Raw genomic sequence first — 23,656 nt, 5'->3', positions numbered from 1 at the left:
CAGCACTGATATAACCCCCAGACATTACACCATATGTGACTGATATCAGCCCCTCTTATAACGCTCCAGCACTGATATAACCTCCAGACATTACACCATATGTGACTGATATCAGCCCCTCTTATAACGCTCCAGTACTGATATAACCCCCAGACATTACACCATGTGACTGATATCAGCCCCTCTTATAACGCTCCAGCACTGATATAACCCCCAGACATTACACCATATGTGACTGATATCAGCCTCTCTTATAACGCTCCAGTACTGATATAACCTCCAGACATTACATCATATGTGACTGATATCAGCCCCTCTTATAACGCTCCAGTACTGATATAACCCCCAGACATTACACCATGTGACTGATATCAGCCCCTCTTATAACGCTCCAGCACTGATATAACCCCCAGACATTACACCATATGTGACTGATATCAGCCTCTCTTATAACGCTCCAGTACTGATATAACCTCCAGACATTACATCATATGTGACTGATATCAGCCCCTCTTATAACGCTCCAGTACTGATATAACCCCAGACATTACACCATATGTGACTGATATCAGCCCCTCTTATAACGCTCCAGTACTGATATATCCCCAGACATTACACCATATGTGACTGATATCAGCCCCTCTTATAACGCTCCAGCACTGATATAACCCCAGACATTACACCATATGTGACTGATATCAGCCTCTCTTATAACGCTCCAGTACTGATATAACCCCAGACATTACACCATATGTGACTGATATCAGCCCCTCTTATAACGCTCCAGCACTGATATAACCTCCAGACATTACACCATATGTGACTGATATCAGCCCCTCTTATAACGCTCCAGCACTGATATAACCTCCAGACATTACATCATATGTGACTGATATAGGCCCCTCTTATATCGCTCCAGTACTGATATAACCTCCAGACATTACACCATATGTGACTGATATCAGCCCCTCTTATAACGCTCCAATACTGATATAACCCCAGACATTACACCATATGTGACTGATATCAGCCCCTCTTATAACGCTCCAGCACTGATATAACCTCCAGACATTACATCATATGTGACTGATATAGGCCCCTCTTATATCGCTCCAGTACTGATATAACCTCCAGACATTACACCATATGTGACTGATATCAGCCCCTCTTATAACGCTCCAGTACTGATATAACCCCAGACATTACACCATATATGACTGATATCAGCCCCTCTTATAACGCTCCAGCACTGATATAACCTCCAGACATTACACCATATGTGACTGATATCAGCCCCTCTTATAACGCTCCAGCACTGATATAACCTCCAGACATTACACCATATGTGACTGATATCAGCCCCTCTTATAACGCTCCAGTACTGATATAACCTCCAGACATTACATCATATGTGACCGATATCAGCCCCTCTTATAACGCTCCAGCACTGATATAACCCCCAGACATTACACCATATGTGACTGATATCAGCCCCTCTTATAACGCTCCAGCACTGATATAACCTGTGGACTGTGGGGTCTCTGCCCCCTTAAATGTCTGCGCATTGTTGCAGATTGCTGGATGTATCTCCGCTGCGGCTGTGGAACAATGGACATAAAATATTAACGTTTTCTGTTTCTTCTTTGAGCAAAGATTATAAAGTCAGATGAAATGTGAGACGAGAGCATTAAAAAAGCATCCAAACAAAAAGATCGCAGCCGCAGCCGGATTTATGGGCCTCAGATGTTCCCCGCAGTGCGCGGCCCCTAAAGGAAGCGGAGAGCAAGGCGGCGGACCCCTCTAATGTGTCTGTGCGACTGAGTGTAGAGGTGACTGGCGGATAAGACACGATGTAACAGCAGAATAGTGACTGCAGCTCTGGAGGTGACTGGCGGATAAGACACGATGTAACAGCAGAATAGTGAGTGCAGCTCTGGAGGTGACTGGCGGATAAGACACAATGTAACAGCAGAATAGTGAGTGCAGCTCTGGAGGTGACTGGAGGATAAGACACAATGTAACAGCAGAATAGAGAGTGCAGCTCTGGAGGTGACTGGAGGATAAGACACAATGTAACAGCAGAATAGAGAGTGCAGCTCTGGAGGTGACTGGAGGATAAGACACAATGTAACAGCAGAATAGTGAGTGCAGCTCTGGAGGTGACTGGCGGATAAGACACGATGTAACAGCAGAATAGAGAGTGCAGCTGTGACTGGAGGATAAGACACGATCTAACAGCAGAATAGTGAGTGCAGCTGTGACTGGAGGGTAAGACACGATGTAACAGCAGAATAGTGAGTGCAGCTGTGACTGGAGGGTAAGACACGATGTAACAGCAGAATAGTGAGTGCAGCTGTGAGTGGAGGATAAGACGCGATGTAACAGCAGAATAGTGAGTGCAGCTGTGACTGGAGGGTAAGACACGATGTAACAGCAGAATAGTGAGTGCAGCTGTGAGTGGAGGGTAAGACACGATGTAACAGCAGAATAGTGAGTGCAGCTGTGACTGGAGGGTAAGACACGATGTAACAGCAGAATAGTGAGTGCAGCTGTGAGTGGAGGGTAAGACACGATGTAACAGCAGAATAGTGAGTGCAGCTGTGAGTGGAGGATAAGACGCGATGTAACAGCAGAATAGTGAGTGCAGCTGTGACTGGAGGGTAAGACACGATGTAACAGCAGAATAGTGAGTGCAGCTGTGAGTGGAGGATAAGACGCGATGTAACAGCAGAATAGTGAGTGCAGCTGTGAGTGGAGGATAAGACGCGATGTAACAGCAGAATAGTGAGTGCAGCTGTGACTGGAGGGTAAGACACGGTGTAACAGCAGAATAGTGAGTGCAGCTGTGAGTGGAGGGTAAGACACGATGTAACAGCAGAATAGTGAGTGCAGCTGTGACTGGAGGGTAAGACACGATGTAACAGCAGAATAGTGAGTGCAGCTGTGACTGGAGGGTAAGACACGATGTAACAGCAGAATAGTGAGTGCAGCTGTGAGTGGAGGATAAGACGCGATGTAACAGCAGAATAGTGAGTGCAGCTGTGACTGGAGGGTAAGACACGATGTAACAGCAGAATAGTGAGTGCAGCTGTGAGTGGAGGGTAAGACGCGATGTAACAGCAGAATAGTGAGTGCAGCTGTGAGTGGAGGATAAGACGCGATGTAACAGCAGAATAGTGAGTGCAGCTGTGACTGGAGGATAAGACGCGATGTAACAGCAGAATAGTGAGTGCAGCTGTGAGTGGAGGGTAAGACGCGATGTAACAGCAGAATAGTGAGTGCAGCTGTGACTGGAGGATAAGACGCGATGTAACAGCAGAATAGTGAGTGCAGCTGTGACTGGAGGGTAAGACGCGATGTAACAGCAGAAGAGTGAGTGCAGCTGTGAGTGGAGGATAAGACGCGATGTAACAGCAGAATAGTGAGTGCAGCTGTGACTGGAGGATAAGACGCGATGTAACAGCAGAATAGTGAGTGCAGCTGTGACTGGAGGACATTATGTGATGTTGGCCTTGGATGGTCCCTGCAGACATCTCCTAGTTGTAGCAGGGGTCTGTAGATGGATATTTGGGGACACAGTTTACTGGAGGTCGGGGCCACGGTTGTCGGATATTTCGGGGGCCATGGTTGTCGGATGTGTCGGGTTGGTTGGGATTGCTGGATGATGGCTGCACTGGATCCACATGAGGGTGACATTTTGTGCAGCAGTCTGTTTTTTCCCTAGTATTGGTGTAAAATCCCCAACGCAGAAGAGCGGAACACTGAATCCTCCAGCACACTGCGTCCTCCCATACATTGCGGCCTCCCGAACACTGCAGCCTCCCGTACACTGCGTCCTCCCGAACACTGCGTCCTCCTGTACACTGCGGCCTCCCATACATTGCGGCCTCCTGTACCCTGCGTCCTCCAGCACACTGCGGCATCCCGTACACTGCGGCCTCCCAAACACTGCGTTCTCCTGTACACTGCGGCCTCCAGCACACTGCGTCCTCCCATACATTGCGGCCTCCTGTACCCTGCGTCCTCCTGTACACTGCGTCCTCCAGCACACTGCGGCATCCCGTACACTGCGGCCTCCCAAACACTGCGTTCTCCTGTACACTGCGTCCTCCAGCACACTGCGGCATCCCGAACACTGCAGCCTCCAGCACACTGCGGCCTCCAGCACACTGCGGCATCTCGAACACTGCAGCCTCCAGCACACTGCGGCCTCCAGCACACTGCGGCATCTCGAACACTGCAGCCTCCTGTACACTGCATCCTCCTGTACACTGCATCCTCCTGTACACTGTAACAGCAGTGTACAGGAGGATGCAGTGTACAGGAGGATGCAGTGTACAGGAGGCTGCAGTGTTCGAGATGCCGCAGTGTGCTGGAGGCCGCAGGACACTGCGGCCTCCAGGACGCTGCAGCCTCGAGTACACTGCATCCTCCCATACACTGTGGCCTCCAGCACACTGCAGCCTCCAGCACACTGCGGCCTCCCATACGCTGCAGTCTTCCGTACACTGCGTCCTCCAGCCCACTGCATCCTCCCAGACACTGCGTCCTCCAGCACACTGCGTCCTCCCGTACACTGCGTCCTCCCACACACTGCAGCCTCCAGGACTCTGCGGCCTCACATACACTGCGGCCTCCAGGACACTGGTCTCCCATACACTGCGGCCTCACATACACTGCAGCCTCCAGGACACTGCGGCCTCCAGGACACTGCAGCCTCCAGGACACTGTGGCCTCCCATACACTGCGGCCTCCCATACACTGCGGCCTCCCATACTCTTCAGCCTCCCATACACTGTGGCCTTCAGGACACTGCGGCCTCCAGGACACTGCGGCCTCCAGGACACTGCGGCCTCCCGTACACTGCAGCCTCCAGCACACTGCAGCCTCCAGCACACTGCGGCCTCCCATACGCTGCGTCCTCCCATACGCTGCAGTCTGTCGTACACTGCGTCCTCCAGCCCACTGCATCTTCCCAGACACTGCGTCCTCCAGCACACTGCGTCCTCCAGCACACTGCGTCCTCTCATACACTGCAGCCTCCAGGACTCTGCGGCCTCCAGGACACTGCAGCCTCCAGGACACTGCGGCCTCCAGGACACTGTGGCCTCCCGTACTCTTCGGCCTCCCATACACTGCGGCCTCCAGGACACTGCGGCCTCCCATACTCTTCGGCCTCCCATACACTGCGGCCTCCAGCACACTGCGGCCTCCCATACGCTGCAGTCTTCCGTACACTGCGTCCTCCAGCCCACTGCATCCTCCCAGACACTGCGTCCTCTCATACACTGCAGCCTCCAGGACTCTGCGGCCTCCAGGACACTGCAGCCTCCAGGACACTGCGGCCTCCAGGACACTGTGGCCTCCCATACACTGCAGCCTCCAGCACACTGCGGCCTCCCATACGCTGCAGTCTTCCGTACACTGCGTCCTCCAGCCCACTGCATCCTCCCAGACACTGCGTCCTCCAGCACACTGCGTCCTCCCGTACACTGCGTCCTCCCATACACTGCGGCCTCCTGGAACCTGCATCCTCCCACACACTGCAGCCTCCAGGACTCTGCGGCCTCACATACACTGCGGCCTCCAGGACACTGTGGTCTCCCATACACTGCGGCCTCACATACACTGCAGCCTCCAGGACACTGAGGCCTCCAGGACACTGCAGCCTCCAGGACACTGCAGCCTCCAGGACACTGCAGCCTCCAGGACACTGCGGCCTCCTGCACACTGCGGCCTCCCATACGCTGCAGTCTGTCGTACACTGCGTCCTCCAGGACACTGCATCCTCCAGCACAGTGCGTCCTCTCATACACTGCAGCCTCCAGGACTCTGCGGCCTCCAGGACACTGCGGCCTCCAGGACACTGTGGCCTCCCGTACTCTTCGGCCTCCCGGACACTGCGGCCTCCCGGACACTGCGGCCTCCCGGACACTGCGATCTCCCATACACTGCGGCCTCCTATACACTGTGGCCTTTGACTATCACATTTTCTAGATTTCTCTGCCACAGCTGGATGATTCTGGCAGTGTGGAGCACGGCCAGACCCCAACATCTGCATATGATTCCCGCGTCCTCCGTGACTCCGCTGCAGCCGGACCCCCTCCCCCTCCGCGTCGTCTCGCATATTATCTCTTTATTTGACTGATTTTACTGATCGGTGCAGTAAATGCATCACACGAGCCGCCGCGCCGCAGCCGCATGCCAAGAAAGCAATTAGGAGATTGGATGGAGAAATTTAGGATTGATGCGTCTCTCGCCTCCTCAACGGACAAAATCATTATTATTGGGGGGGGGGGAGGGGAGGACATGGGTGAGGAGCCGAGATGTGAGATCCAATGGGGCGCGCTCACCGCTAATGGGGGGGACGACGCGAGCGCTGCACCATGAGAGCCACAGCTTAGGAACTGCCACAGCACGGGAACCGCACCACAGGAGCCGCACCACGGGAGCCGCACCACGGGAGCCGCACCACGGGAACCGCACCACAGGAGCCGCACCACGCTAACCGCACCACAGGAGCCGCACCACGGGAGCCGCACCACAGGAGCCGCACCACGGGAACCGCACCACAGGAGCCGCACCACGGGAACCGCACCACAGGAGCCACACCATGGGAGCCGCACCACGGGAGCCGCACCACGGGAGCCGCACCACGGGAACCGCACCACGGGAACCGCACCACAGGAACCGCACCACGGGAACCGCACCACGGGAACGCACCACAGGAGCCGCACCACGGGAACCGCACCATGGGAACGCACCACAGGAGCCTCACCATAGGAACCACACCACAGGAGCTGTACCACGGGAGCCGCACCACAGGAGCCGCACCACGGGAGCCGCACCATGGGAAAGCACCACAGGAGCCTCACCATAGGAACCACACCACAGGAGCTGTACCACGGGAGCCGCACCACGGGATCGCACCACAGGAGCCGCACCACGGGAGCCGCACCACGGGAACCGCACCACGGGAGCCGCACCACGGGAACCGCACCACGGGAACGCACCACAGGAGCCTCACCATAGGAACCACACCACAGGAGCTGTACCACGGGAGCCGCACCGCGGGAACCGCACCACAGGAGCCGCACCACGGGAACCGCACCACAGGAGCCGCACCACAGAGGCCATACCACGGGAGCTGCACCACAGGAGTCGCACCACGGGAGCCTCACCACAGGAGCTGTACCACAGGAGCCGCACCACGGGAGCCGCACCACGGGAGCCGCACCACAGGAGCCGCACCACAGGATTTTGCTGCCGGACTGTGCCCGTCGCTGATTGGTCATGGCTGTTTTGCCGCGACCAATCAGCGACTTGGATTACTATGACAGACAGAGGCAGCGACTAATGAATATCCGTGACAGACAGACAGAAGGACAGACGGAAGTGACCCTTAGACAATTATATAGTAGATATTTTGTGGGGGTTCACTCTCTCTGGTAGGCATTAGGTCTTAGGTAGCGTTCACACAGCCTATACAGTTTTTGTTGCTTTCTACAGGTTCTACAGAACCAAAACAATCTCGTAAATCCCGGCTGTGTCCAGGCGCTGACTAAACAGACCAGACCCTGAGTGTTCGCACATGGCTGAGCTAGCCCCGGCTCGGTCACACATACAGTTATCATCCATAACAACCAGTGATACTTGTGGTTCTCTGTCACGACCTGTGCAGTCTCTTCTCACAGAGAGGGATTCCAGCCTGTCTCTTCAGCTCCATGACACATCCAGTCTGGTCGGCGTCCCTGAGCTGACTTGCATTGGCACCATACCTGGAGTGGGATTCCACTACTTCCTTGTGCTGTACTTCATACAAGTTTTCTCATCTTATTGTCTGACATACTCTATATATCTGTTAGTCTGAAGAAGGTTTTCAACAGAGTGAAACATCAAATTTTACTGTGGAAAGCAATTACAATTATTTTCTTGAATTATGCTTGAGTGACAATTTCTTCATACACTGCTCCAAAAAATAAAGGTAACACTAAAATCTCACATCCTAGATATCACTGAATGAAATTTTCCAGTTGCAAATCTTTATTCATTGCATAGTGGAATGAAATAAGAACAATATAACATAAAAATGATCAATGTAAATCAAAATGAATATCCCATGGAGGTCTGGATTTGGAATGATACTCAAAATCGAAGTGGAAAATCAAATTACAGGCTGATCCAACGTCAGTGGAAATGCCTCATGACAAAGAAATGATGCTCAGTAGTGTGTGTGGCCTCCACGTGACTGTATGACCTCCCTACTGTACAACGCCTGAGCATGCTCCTGATGAGGCGGCGGATGGTCCCTGAGGGATCTCCTCCCAGACCTGGACTAAAGCATCCGCCAACTCCTGGACAGTCTATGGTGCAACGTGACGTTGGTGGATGGTGCGAGACATGATGACCCAGAAGTGTTCAATCGGATTCAGGTCTGGGGAACGGGCGGCCAGTCCATAGCATCAATGCCTTCATCTTGCAGGAACTGCTGACACACTTCAGCCACATGAGGTCTGGCATTGTCCTGCATTAGGAGGAACCCAGGGCCAACCGCACCAGCATATGGTCTCACAAGGGGTCTGAGGATCTCATCTCGGTACCTAATGGCAGCCAGGCTACCTCTGGCGAGCACATGGGGGGCTGTGCGGCCCTCCAGAGAAATGCCACCCCACATTATTACTGACCCACTGCCAAACCGGTCATGCTGAAGGATGTTGCAAGCAGCATGTCGCTCTCCACGGCGTCTCCCGACTCTGTCACGTCTGTCTCATGTGCTCAGTGTGAACCTGCTTTCATCTGTGAAGAGCACAGGGCACCAATGTCTAGTCTGCCAATCCTGGTGTTCTCTGGCAAATGACGGTCGCACTGCATGTGCTTACAGCCCAACACCCAATGTAGACGCCGGGCCCTCATACCACCCTCATGGAGTCTGTTTCTGACAGATTGAGCAGACATGCTGCTGGAGGTCATTTTGCAGGGCTCTGGCAGTGCTCCTCCTGTTCCTCCTTGCACAAAGGAGGAGGTAGCGGTCCTGCTGGTGGGTTGTTGCCCTCCTACAGCCTCCTCCATGTCTCCTGGTGTACTGGCCTGTCTCCTGCTATCTGCTCCATGCTCTGGACTCCGTGCTGACAGACACAGCAAACCTTCTTGGCACAGCTCACACTGATGTGCCATCCTGGATGAGCTGCACTACCTGAGCCACTTATGTGGGTTGTAGATATCACATCATGCTACTGTACAGTACCTCGAGTGGTGAGAGCAATGACCAAATGCAAAAGTAACCAAAACAACAGCCGAAACGGATGAGAACAGAGAAATGGTGTGTGGTCACCCCCTGTAGAACCGCTCCTTTATAGGGTTGTCTTGCTAATTCCTGATCATTTCTGCCTGTTGTCTGCTCCACTTGCACAACAGCAGCAGAGATTGATTCACAATCGGTGATGAACTGGACGGGATGATTTCACAGAAGTGATTGACTCGGAGTTACATTGTGTTGTGTAAGTGTTCCCTTTAGTTTTTTCTGCAGTTTATATACCGTATATATTTACCCACATCAGGGACATGAGACAGACTGCTGATAATTCTTCACACAGTGTCGCTACACATAGAAGCGCTCACACTGGCGGACACAGACAGATGTGGCCCCTCACCTCTTGGGCCCCTGTGGGGCCGCACAGGCTGCACCACTGATATGTCCGCCGAGTGCTCACAATGTGACTATATATATATATATATATGTATATATATATATATATATAGTGCATTTATATAACGGGGTCTCTATGTATCAGGGTCTCCTGCAGTGACACAAGCCCCGGAAGGTCACATTGTGTTACTGAACACGTCTGCAGCTCGTTTCCTTCTGCAAATACTGTAGCTCTGCTAATTATTGTGCCGCGCTCCCATATAACTGTCTGCGCGCAGCCATAACCGCTGATATACGAGCGCGCTCTCTATTATAATTTGCTTCCATAAAAATAGGTTTGAAAAACAAATGAAAATCAGTAAAACTGGTTTTAAAAGCTTTTACTAACAAACGGCTTATTAAGAGAAGATCGTTCCTCACGGCAATCCTGCGATTCCAAACCATCCAAAAACCCTATAACCCCCAGTGTAGTCACCGGATCAGGACTGCACAGGGATCACTCTCCGGACGTCGCCCGTAACGTCTCTGTGCTGCTGTATGTACAGGATGGAACTAGGACCAGGAGCCAGAAATACCAGACACAGAATCAGTAATGAAGTCCCCATCCAGGACCCCCGGAATAACCATCTGCCAATCTGAGGAGGCCGAGGACAGAGGATAGGCCAACCTGAACCAGTGAGACAGGAAGCGTGTCTCTGACTACTGCAGGCTCCCTGTACACCCTGATACAGGGAAGGATTAACTCTCATCGCCACACAATAAGAGAAACAAGAATGGCTCTACCTGTGGCAATACATTTCTGTCTCCCCAATCATAACATTATGGACATGAAATTACTTGTATTAAAAGGTAACTTTAAATCTCAGAGAGTCTGGGAGTATAAGCTGATGATGACCTTTGACACACTCAGTGCAGGAATGAATGTGTCGCATGGATTTATGTCTTTTTACATCAATTAAGAAATTTGCTCCTCAGACCTTGTGGGGTCATCATAACAGAACGAGACCCCAATCAGAGGACAATAAAACACTCCTTATCTATGAACTCCTCCAATATTTATGGACATAACTGTTTATCACTCACATAATGGTAATTCTGCTTCACCTCACCTGTCTTGTCTATGGCATTTATCTGGGCTGTATTGTGCATAAATATGTGATCCTTCAGAATTTGTATTAGTCTATGTCTGAGAAGTCTCGAAAGCTGTAATTTGTTACCATCTTTTCAATCTGCCCTCTCCTAGTGTATCCTCACCCATCCCCTGCAGATTGTGAGCCCTCGCGGGCAGGGTCCTCCCTCCTTATGTACCCGTGTGCCTTGTTTTTTTGCTCATGTCTAATGTATTTGTCTATATTTGCCCCGTATTTCACATGTAAAGCGCCATGGAATAAATGGCGCTATAAAAATGAATAATAATAATAATAATAATTAGGCTACTTTCACACTAGTGTCGTGCACTGCGTCGCTATGCGTCGTTTTGTAGAAAAAACGCATCCTGCAAAAGTGCTTGCAGGATGCGTTTTTTTCTCCATTGACTTGCATTAGCGACGCAGTGCGATGCATTGCCACACGTTGCAACCGTCGTGTGATGGTTGCGTTGGACCGTCGCCACCAAAAAACGTTGCTTGTAACGTTTTTTGGTGCGTCGTTCCCGTCTTTTCCAACCGTGCATGCGTGGTCGGAACTCCGCCCCCGCCTCCCCGCACCTCACAATGGGGCAGCGGATGCGTTGAAAAACAGCATCCGCTGCCCCCGTTGTGCGGCGCATTCACTGCAAGCGTCGGTACGTCGCAACGACGCAATTCGTCGTGCGTCGTCCGACGCTAGTGTGAAAGTAGCATTAGCCATTAAAAGGTATCAACCACTGAGGACTCTCAATTCTAAATATTTTTCTGTACGCACTCAAAGCTCGGCTGCAACGGGGAGGAGAGAAAAAGTATTATCCTGTACTGATCCTGAGTTACCTCCTGTATTATAGCCCAGAGCTGCACTCACTATTCTGCTGGTGCAGTCACTGTGCACATACATTACATTACTGATCCTGAGTTACCTCCTGTATTATACCCCAGAGCTGCGCTCACTATTCTGCTGGTGCAGTCACTGTGTACATACATTACATTACTGATCCTGAGTTACATCCTGTATTATACTCCAGAGCTGCACTCACTATTCTGCTGGTGCAGTCACTGTGCACATACATTACATTACTGATCCTGAGTTACCTCCTGTATTATACTCCAGAGCTGCACTCACTATTCTGCTGGTGCAGTCACTGTGTACATACATTACATTACTGATCCTGAGTTACATCCTGTATTATACCCCAGAGCTGCACTCACTATTCTGCTGGTGCAGTCACTGTGTACATACATTACATTACTGATCCTGAGCTACATCCTGTATTATATTTCAGAGCTGCACTCACTATTCTGCTGGCGCAGTCACTGTGTACATACATTACATTACTGATCCTGAGTTACGTCCTGTATTATACTCCAGAGCTGCACTCACTATTCTGCTGGTGCAGTCGCTCTGTACATACATTACATTACTGATCCTGGTTTACCTCCTGTATTATACCCCAGAGCTGCACTCACTATTCTGCTGGTGCAGTCACTGTGTACATACATTACATTACTGATCCTGAGTTACATACTGTATTATACCCCAGAGCTGCACTCACTATCCTGCTGGAGCAGTCACTGTGTACATACATTACATTACTGATCCTGAGTTACATCCTGTATTATACTCCAGAGCTGCACTCACTATTCTGCTGGTGCAGTCACTGTGTACATACATTACATTACTGATCCTGAGTTACATCCTGTATCCAGAGCTGCACTCACTATTCTGCTGGTGCAGTCACTGTGTACATACATTACATTACTGATCCTGAGTTACATCCTGTATTATACTCCAGAGCTGCACTCACTATTCTGCTGGTGCAGTCACTGTGTACATACATTACATTACTGATCCTGAGTTACATCCTGTATTATACCCCAGAGCTGCACTCACTATTCTGCTGGTGCAGTCACTGTGTACATACATTACATTACTGATCCTGAGCTACATCCTGTATTATACTTCAGAGCTGCACTCACTATTCTGCTGGCGCAGTCACTGTGTACATACATTACATTACTGATCCTGAGTTACCTCCTGTATTATACTCCAGAGCTGCACTCACTATTCTGCTGGTGCAGTCACTGTGTACATACATTACATTACTGATCCTGAGTTACGTCCTGTATTATCCTCTGGAGCTGCACTCACTATTCTGCTGGTGCAGTCACTGTGTACATACATTACATTACTGATCCTGAGTTACGTCCTGTATTATCCTCTGGAGCTGCACTCACTATTCTGCTGGTGCAGTCACTGTGTACATACATTACATTAATGATCCTGAGTTACCTCCTGTATTATACCTCAGTGCTGCACTCACTATTCTGCTGGTGCAGTCACTGTGTACATAGATTACATTACTGATCCTGAGTTACATCCTGTATTATACTCCAGAGCTGCACTCACTATTCTGCTGGTGCAGTCACTGTGTACATACATTACTGATCCTGAGTTACCTCCTGTATTATACCCCAGAGCTGCACTCACTATTCTGCTGGTGCAGTCACTGTGTACATACATTACATTACTGATCCTGAGTTACGTCCTGTATTATCCTCTGGAGCTGCACTCACTATTCTGCTGGTGCAGTCACTGTGTACATACATTACATTACTGATCCTGAGTTACGTCCTGTATTATCCTCTGGAGCTGCACTCACTATTCTGCTGGTGCAGTCACTGTGTACATACATTACATTAATGATCCTGAGTTACCTCCTGTATTATACCTCAGTGCTGCACTCACTATTCTGCTGGTGCAGTCACTGTGTACATAGATTACATTACTGATCCTGAGTTACATCCTGTATTATACTCCAGAGCTGCACTCACTATTCTGCTGGTGCAGTCACTGTGTACATACATTACATTAATGATCCTGAGTTACCTCCTGTATCATACCTCAGTGCTGCACTCACTATTCTGCTGGTGCAGTCACTGTGTACATACATTACATTACTGATCCGGAGTTACATCCTGTATTATACTCCAGAGCTGCACTCACTATTCTGCTGGTGCAGTCACTGTGTACATAGATTACATTACTGATCCTGAGTTATATCCTGTATTATACTCCAGAGCTGCACTCACTATTCTGCTGGTGCAGTCGCTCTGTACATACATTACATTACTGATCCTGGTTTACCTCCTGTATTATACCCCAGAGCTGCACTCACTATTCTGCTGGTGCAGTCACTGTGTACATACATTACTGATCCTGAGTTACATACTGTATTATACCCCAGAGCTGCACTCAATATCCTGCTGGAGCAGTCACTGTGTACATACATTACATTACTGATCCTGAGTTACATCCTGTATTATACTCCAGAGCTGCACTCACTATTCTGCTGGTGCAGTCACTGTGTACATACATTACATTACTGATCCTGAGTTACATCCTGTATTATACCCCAGAGCTGCACTCACTATTCTGCTGGTGCAGTCACTGTGTACATACATTACATTACTGATCCTGAGTTACATCCTGTATTATACCCCAGAGCTGCACTCACTATTCTGCTGGTGCAGTCACTGTGTACATACATTACTGATCCTGAGTTACATCCTGTATTATACCCCAGAGCTGCACTCACTATTCTGCTGGTGCAGTCACTGTGTACATACATTACATTACTGATCCTGAGTTACATCCTGTATTATACCCCAGAGCTGCACTCACTATTCTGCTGGTGCAGTCACTGTGTACATACATTACTGATCCTGAGTTACATCCTGTATTATACCCCAGAGCTGCACTCACTATTCTGCTGGTGCAGTCGCTGTGTACATACATTACATTACTGATCCTGAGTTACATCCTGTATTATACCCCAGAGCTGCACTCACTATTCTGCTGGTGCAGTCACTGTGTACATACATTACTGATCCTGAGTTACATCCTGTATTATACTCCAGAGCTGCACTCACTGTTCTGCTGGTGCAGTCACTGTGTACATACATTACATTACTGATCCTGAGTTACCTCCTGTATTATACCCCAGAGCTGCACTCACTATTCTGCTGGTGCAGTCACTGTGTACATACATTACATTACTGATCCTGAGCTACATCCTGTATTATACTTCAGAGCTGCACTCACTATTCTGCTGGCGCAGTCACTGTGTACATACATTACATTACTGATCCTGAGTTACGTCCTGTATTATACTCCAGAGCTGCACTCACTATTCTGCTGGTGCAGTCACTGTGTACATACATTACATTACTGATCCTGAGTTACATCCTGTATTATACTCCAGAGCTGCACTCACTATTCTGCTGGTGCAGTCACTGTGTACATACATTACATTACTGATCCTGAGTTACATCCTGTATTATACCCCAGAGCTGCACTCCCTATTCTGCTGGTGCAGTCACTGTGTACATACATTACATTACTGATCCTGAGTTACATCCTGTATTATACCCCAGAGCTGCACTCACTATTCTGCTGGTGCAGTCACTGTGTGCATACATTACATTACTGATCCTGAGTTACGTCCTGTATTATACCCCAGAGCTGCACTCACTATTCTGCTGGTGCAGTCGCTCTGTACATTGCCTGTATAGCTGTGGGTCCGCGCTCTGTTTGGTGCAGTATATACTTTGTTGCTTTTTGTTCTCAGACATTCCCTGGTGACTTTCTTCTTCTCTCGTTCATATCGTGTCTCTTTTTGCTGCCGGTTGGCGGATAATGCTGCAGTTTCATCGTATCGGGAGTTTGCAGGATGTTTGGGCGTGAGAACTTTTTATAGTCACATTCATCTTGTCGGTGTTTACAGAAATCAGTGGATTCATTTGTCATTTTTTCTGTCGCCGGTGCGCTGACATAACTGTAATTACACCGTGCCGAAAATGTCAGAGCCGATATCAGAGCTGCAATCAGCGGGAACTTTCTCTAAGGGAGTTAAAACTTAAGCAAACCCCCCCCCTGCTGAAGCGCAGAGTCCCGGCCGCCGGTTCTGGTGCAAGATACCTTGGTCCTATAATTCTGGTTTCTGACATCCCGGTGCTTTATACCTATGCGCTGACATCCTGGACCTATAATTCTGGTGCTGACATCCTAGTCCTACAGACCTGGTTCTGGACATCCTGGTCCTACAGACCTGGTTCTGGACATCCTGGTTCTACAGACCTGGTTCTGGACATCCTGGTCCTACAGACCTGGTCCTGGACATCGTGGTCCTATAATTCTGGTGCTGACATCCTAGTCCTACAGACCTGGTTCTGGACATTCTGGTCCTACAGACCTGGTTCTGGACATCCTGGTCCTACAGACCTGGTTCTGGACATCCTGGTCCTACAGACCTGGTTCTGGACATCCTGGTCCTACAGACCTGGTCCTGGACATCATGGTCCTATAATTCTGGTGCTGACATCCTAGTCCTACAGACCTGGTTCTGGACATCCTGGTCCTACAGACCTGGTTCTGGACATCCTGGTTCTACAGACCTGGTTCTGGACATCCTGGTCCTACAGACCTGGTTCTGGACATCCTAGTCCTACAGACCTGGTTCTGGACATCCTGGTCCTACAGACCTGGTTCTGGACATCCTGGTCCTACAGACCTGGTCCTGGACATCGTGGTCCTATAATTCTGGTGCTGACATCCTAGTCCTACAGACCTGGTTCTGGACATTCTGGTCCTACAGACCTGGTTCTGGACATCCTAGTCCTACAGACCTGGTTCTGGACATCCTGGTCCTACAGACCTGGTCCTGGACATCATGGTCCTATAATTCTGGTGCTGACATCCTAGTCCTACAGACCTGGTTCTGGACATCCTGGTCCTACAGTCCTGGTTCTGGACATCCTGGTCCTACAGACCTGGTTCTGGACATCCTGGTCCTACAGACCTGGTTCTGGACATCCTGGTCCTACAGACCTGGTTCTGGACATCCTGGTCCCACAGACCTGGTTCTGGACATCCTGGTCCTACAGACCTGGTCCTGGACATCGTGGTCCTATAATTCTGGTGCTGACATCCTAGTCCTACAGACCTGGTTCTGGACATCCTAGTCCTACAGACCTGGTTCTGGACATCCTGGTCCTACAGACCTGGTTCTGGACATCCTGGTCCTACAGACCTGGTCCTGGACATCGTGGTCCTATAATTCTGGTGCTGACATCCTAGTCCTACAGACCTGGTTCTGAACATCCTGGCTCTATTCTATAATTCTGGTGCTGACATCCTGGTCCTATAATTCTGGTGCTGACATCCTGGTCCTACAGACCTGGTTCTGGACATCCTGGTCCTACAGACCTGGTTCTGGACATCCTGGTCCTACAGACCTGGTTCTGGACATCCTGGTCCTACAGACCTGGTTCTGGACATCCTGGTCCTACAGACCTGGTTCTGGACATCCTGGTCCGACAGACCTGGTCCTGGACATTGTGGTCCTATAATTCTGGTGCTGACATCCTAGTCCTACAGACCTGGTTCTGGACATCCTGGTCCTACAGACCTGGTCCTGGACATCGTGGTCCTATAATTCTGGTGCTGACATCCTAGTCCTACAGACGTGGTTCTGGACATTCTGGTCCTACAGTCCTGGTTCTGGACATTCTGGTCCTACAGTCCTGGTTCTGGATGTCCTGGTGCTACAGTTCGGTTACTTGACTTATTGGTTCTATAGTTCTTAATGTTAAAGGGCCATGCTCACTACCGGATGTTCGGACAGGCCCTCATTTGTGGTCTTGATCTCTCGTCTACCCCTAGAAATATATCTTCATGTAAGTGTCATGGATACGTTGTAACCGTCTCCTTTCTCTCCTGCAGGGCGTGCCAAAACCAATTGCCATCGAGCCATGTTCCGGGAACAAAGCCGCTGTCCTCACCGTCTTCCTCTGTCTGCCAAGAGGATTGGCCGGAGTTCCTCCACCAGGACAATCAGGTGAGACTCCGACATCCTGGCACATAGATTCCATGTGCTGTCTGCTGGTTTGTTACAATGTGTCAGTCTGGAGTGCAGGCACCCACTGTCTGCACTGGATACATTGTGTGCCTGAGGACGATTATTGCTCTTAATGTAAAGAGTGTTCTCATTCATTGACAGCAAACAGAGATCTGAGATGATGAGAAATGAACACGTAAAGGCTAATAGAAAGTTGTGAAACTTTTCCTGCATAGGATCGAAACCCTAGAGGTCGCTATGGGCAACAGTTTCCATGGTGCAGAATTGATACATTGTAGCAGAAGGGATCAGATCCGGGAGAACTGATACATTGTTGTCGGCATTGAGTGTCATCTTCTGTTTTCTGCTTAGCAATTCCTCACCATGTAGCCATTAATGTACGGTATATGAGCTGGAAACGATGAAGCGCCCCCGTGATGTACCGATCAATACCCCGCTGACTGCAGATGACGTGATATTCCATTACTCTGACACCGGAGGTCCAGGAATAGTGCTGTGTCGGATTGGCAGGTGCGCAGTTGATGCCCGGCGCCAGTTTTACAGCATGACCACTGGTGACATATATAGTAAACTTCTGATAATCCGGAATGTCTTCTTCCTTGATATTCCAGGTGATCAGAACCTCGCTGTATTATAGAATCACATTCCTCTTAGGCTACTTTCACACTTGCGTCGTTTGGCCTCCGTCGCAATGCGTCGTTTTGGAGAAAAAACACATCCTGCAAAGTTGCCCGCACTGGATGCTTTGGTATTTGGCGGACCGTCATAGCGAAAAAACGTTCAAGGGAACGTTTTTTCGTACGTCGGGTCCTGCATTTTGAACTGCACAGGCGCGTCCGGAACTCCACCCGCTCCTCCCTGGGACTTCACAATGGGCAGCGGACGCGTTGAAACACTGCGTCTGCTGCCCACGTTGTGCAAAAAATCACCACTGTCCGTCGGTACGTTGTGTGGACGCTTTGTGACGGCCCCGTACCGACGGAAGTGTGAAAGAAGCCTTACATCTGTGTATAAACCGCAGGGTCCACGGCCTCCAATAGGGGGCCCCGTCTTCTCTGGCTCCATGTAAGGGGTTAATTTGAGTTCAGGCCTCGGAATCTGTCATTTTACCGGGAATTTGCTGTAAATCGTCGTCTTCCCGAGCGTCCGGACAGGAAACAGCGACTTAATATAAATTAATGCTCATTATCATGAAACGAGGAAAGAACCGATAAATCCAATGAAGCTGTTATGGTAATGAAGGCTGGAGCTGCGCCCGCGACACGGACGGACCGACGGACACCACCGACCTCACAAACATTCGGTGAGACGCTGCAGGAAGTCCAAAAATCTCTACACTCTGACGAGTCTGAATATGGCTGATAACAGAGAGGAATAGATTGTAGGTGTTTTATTATATAAAAACACTTCACGTGACACAACTACGATACATTACAAAATAAAACACAACAGAACAAGAACAAAACTCCAATCAGACACAAATCACAAAGAAATAAACCAGAAACGGAAACAAAATGGAGAAAGTTCATGACCTACAAATCAGGGAAAAAAAGAAAAATTCAAATAAAATAAAGAAAACAAAAACTAAAAGGGGAAAAAAAAACAAAAAAACCCATAAGTACATGAATACCCCCATAAAATAATAAATAGTAAATAGTATAAAATCATGTAAGACCCCCGGCCCAGCTTCATTCATACTACTATATACAACCCCAACTACATTCACACCGTCCTATATACAATATTATATACAATATATACACTATAAACATATTACACTAAACCAAATATTATACAACACCACAAACAGAACAAATGCCCACTGGTCCCACTGCCTTACCTTACAGCCACCCCCTTACACCACCACATTCACCCCACAACAAACCTAAATACAATACAGTGTACAACATTATTATTATTTTTTTTAAATATATGCATATATTGTTTATATATATATATATTTTTTTTAACTATGTATAAACGCACACCTACTCTAACTATCCCGCCACCCCTGATCCAGCTCTGGCCACAAAGTTCAGGAATTATCCGAGCTAGGATCAGGCCCCAAAGTTTTTCCCCAGGCGGGGCCTGGGCCAGGCCAGATCAGTCTCATATCACCGCCGTTGAGCCCCCCAATCCCCCCACCCAACCTAACTAAGACCCTCTATTATACACACTATATACAATATATACAATACACTATATACAATATATACATAAACCAACATCACAGAACACAACCTCCATACTCACCACCCAAGGCTCAAGTTCGATGCCTGCAAACCTTCTATTCAAGGAACAGAAATACAAAACAAAAACCTAGGGTGTAAAGATATCAGCCCACCACCAGGCTATAGGAGCGCTAACGGACTAAGGCACCCCGAAGGAGAAACCCCTCCAGAGATGGGCCGCCCTCCGGGCACCCAGTCCCCTTCACTCCAGAGAACGCACCTTCACCAGGGCCCAGAAAGCGAGCTAACAACAGCTCAGCAAAGCTGTTCCGTGCATCTGGATGTATTTATCCTCCTCAGCCACAGACCAGCCAAGATGATACCATGACATAACGACCTGTAAGTGTTCTCTTTTCAACATTAGTCCTATTTTATTTTGTAATCTGTAATGTACATATGAATTGTCTCCTTTATAATATCTTTTTATACCTTGTAAACACTGCCTACCTTTTTTATGGAGTAAAATATATAATCTACTAGCTCGTCTCTTCATGCTCTATAAACGAACTGTCGCTTCCTCTGAAGTGAATTACGCTGCTGATTTGGGTTGGCTCCGGACCCGTTACTCCTTGTAGAATCAGAGCTGGTGGCAGCATACTTTGTTCTGTGCGATTGGGAATCTTTGTAACGATGACGGCGTTGATAATTATTGTTCCCGCCTGTGAGGGAGTAGTTATATTGCCCTCGCTGCAACGTGCCCAAAGCCAGTACATAGCAGGCAGCCTTTCTGGATTCTAATTACACTAGGTGCAGTACCTAATCTGACCTGAGTGTAGGGGGGTGCCAGAGAGCTGCAAGTTCCAAAACGGAACTGGGAAGTGGGATATAGATAAATCCCCTTTAGAAGGAACCAGGGGCAACCAAACAACCCCGGTTCGTGACAAATTGGTGTGAGTGGTGGGGACGATAAAAATATCCTCCCCGGGATCCCTGACATATTGTTGGGATCCGTGACATATTGTTGGCAGCATGGTGTGAATCCTGACAGGTCCATAGGCCCACTCGGCATAGGACAGAGTGGCCAGCCGCGGCCAACCAATGGAAGCACCCACCCTGATGTACACCTCTGTATTAAAGGGACAATGAAGCAGGAAGTGCTCCATGCTTTCCAGCATGATAGCACAGTCCTCACGGGGACAATTCCTGTCCTCGGAGCTCCTGTGCTTCAAATTGTCCCTCACATACAACTTACCTTGGAAGCAGCGCCAAGTCAAGTCCCAATACTTCTTGGGGATCCTGCTAGAATTTAACAAACTCAACCCAACCTCTAGATCCCGACTTGGGCAGTCCTTGAGGACCAATGGTCTCTGAAAATGCAAAAGCAAGACCCGTATGTCGAGGAGTTTCCTCGGGAGGGACCTCACTTCCCACATTCCCAGACCCCACCAGCGCATCATTTTCAGAACTGGGGTAACATAAGCCTGAGGGTGTCAGGAAGATCAAACCCAGGATCCCCGCTGTTGTGAACTCTGTTTTCAGGCTCCCTCTTGTGGTCACTGGTGGTATGTTGTGACTTTTGCTTTGGCTCCCCCTGGTGGCTTTGTTTGTTATCCTGCTGGTCTCTGGCTATCAGCTGGTTCGTTATCCTCTGGGAGGTTCCTATATAGCTCTGTTTCACTTACACTTGTTGCCGGCTGTCGATGTAATCAGTGCTACTCAGATTCCTTCTGACTACCTTGCTCCCAGTCCATCCAGGATAAGCTAAGTTTTGTTTGCTCATTTTTTGATCAGCAGTGTTTATCATGTTTTCTGTTCCAGCTTGCTAAAATGTAATTCCCTCGCTTGCTGGTTGCTCTAGTGGGCTGAGTTTCTCCCCACACACCGTTAGTTGGTGTGTGGGTTCTTGAAATCTCAGGATGGATATTTTGTAAGTTTTTTATTGATCGCATAGACCCCTGCTCTATTTTCTGCTTTCTAGTACTAGTGGGCCTCTTTTGCTGAATCTGATTTCATCCCTATGTATGTGCCTTCTTCTTACTTCACCGTTAATATTTGTTGGGGGCTTCTATATCTTTGGGGATTATTTCTCTGGAGGCAAGCGAGGTCTTTCTTTCTCTTTAGGGGTAGCTAGTTCCTCAGGCTGGCTCGAGACGTCTAGGAATTTTTTAGGCACGTTCACCAGCTACCTCTAGTTGTTTTGGATAGGTTCAGATTTGCGATCAGTCCAGTTACCATCTCCCTAGAGCTTGTCCTTAGTTTATTCACTTGCTGGTCTATTCGTGATCCTCAGCCACTAAGGATCATAACACCCCGCCTCCCTGCCATAGACTCTCACACTTGTCCTGGTTGACCTGGACGCCTCCGAGTAGCTCTCCACTTCTGACATCACCGCCATCGCCTCCTCTTGTGAAGAAAGAAAGACGTGACATTGTCCGCGTAGGCCACTACCCTCAGGATAGCCTCCGCTCATCCTCAGCCCGCCCATCCTCACCCCCACCAACGGTCCACAATCAACCCTTCTGAGGAAGGGATCGATCGCAAACGCGTAAAGCAGAGGGCTAAGAGGGCAGCCCTGGCAGACACCAGATCCTACCCCGAAAGGTTGTCTAAGCTATCCGTTTACCAGAGGGAAGGTCTCAGCCCCTGCATACAAGGTGTTAAGCCAGTCCACAAACCCTCCAGGCAAACCATACCTCAAAAGAGTGGACCAGAGGTACTTGTGGTCGACCCAATTAAAGGCTTTTGCCTGACCAAGGGACAGCACAATCCCCTTCCAAAGAACCGCCCTGCCTTTCTGCCCCCAGGGAGGCAGTATAGTGACATGTGGGGTCTCCCTGCTATCCCCCAGGGACACGGTATAGTGACATGTGGGGTCTCCCTGCTGCCCCCCAGGGACGCAGCATAGTGACCCTCCTGGGCCACGGGCTGCGCTCTTTATAAGCTAATATCTAGATTACATCTTGTCCATGACAAGGCGACAGCAATCTACAATTATTCTATAAAGCTGGCAGCACTCTGCTCGGTATGATCGCTTGTCTCTGTGGGGCCTGTTTGCTGTCTCTGTGTGGCCTTCGCTTCCTCTGTTGGGCCTTCGCTCCCTCTGTGGGGCCTTTGCTGCTTCTGTGGGGCCTTCGCTGTCTCTGTGGGGCCTTCGCTGCTTCTGTGGTGCCTTTGCTTCCTCTGTGGGGCCTTTGCTACTTCTGTGGGGCCTTCGCTCCCTCTGTGGGGCCTTCGCTGGTTCAGTGGGGCCTTTGCTGCCTCTGTTGGGCCTTTGCTGTCTCTGTTGGGCCTTCGCTTCCTCTGTTGGGCCTTCGCTCCCTCTGTGGGGCCTTTGCTGTCTCTGTGGGGCCTTCGCTGCTTCTGTGGTGCCTTTGCTTCCTCTGTGGGGCCTTCGCCACTTATGTGGGGCCTTCACTCCCTCTGTTGGGCCTTCGCTGTTTCTGTGGGGCCTTTGCTGCCTCTGTTGGGCCGTCGCTTCCTCTGTTGGGCCCTCGCTTCCTCTCTGAGGCCTTCGCTGCCTCTCTGGGGCCTTTGCTGCCTCTGTGGGGCCTTCGCTGCCTCTGTGGGCCTTTGCTGGCTCTGTGGGCCTTTGCTGACTCTGTGGGCCTTTGCTGCCTCTGTGGAGCCTTCGCTGCCTCTGTGGAGCTTTCGCTGCCTCTGTGGGGCCTTCGCTGCCTCTGTGGGGCCTTCGCTTCCTCTGTGGAGCCTTTGCTGCCTCTGTGGGGTCTTTGCTGCCTCTGTGGAGCTTTCGCTGCCTCTGTGGAGCCTTCGCTGCCTCTGTGGAGCTTTCCC

General features: G+C 49.8%; 1 protein-coding gene across 2 annotated transcripts in view; it reads left to right on the top strand.

The window, feature by feature from the left end:
• Window positions 1-23,656, top strand: part of ATRNL1 (attractin like 1) — a 767,569-nt gene that overhangs the window by 716,722 nt on the left and 27,191 nt on the right. For both annotated transcript variants that reach the window (XR_013214392.1, XM_077257919.1), the window contains exon 28: window positions 17,558-17,672. Coding sequence is in view for 1 of the 2 variants with exons in the window: in XM_077257919.1 (XP_077114034.1) it covers window positions 17,558-17,672 (115 nt within the window). In the remaining variant the exon portion in view is untranslated. The remainder of the gene's footprint in view (window positions 1-17,557; window positions 17,673-23,656) is intronic.

This window comes from Ranitomeya variabilis, chromosome 4 (genome assembly GCF_051348905.1).
Source record: "Ranitomeya variabilis isolate aRanVar5 chromosome 4, aRanVar5.hap1, whole genome shotgun sequence".
In the NCBI taxonomy this organism is placed as follows: domain Eukaryota; kingdom Metazoa; phylum Chordata; class Amphibia; order Anura; family Dendrobatidae; genus Ranitomeya; species Ranitomeya variabilis.
Note: the sequence above shows the minus strand (reverse complement) of the source record. Positions and strands in the feature narration are given on the sequence as shown.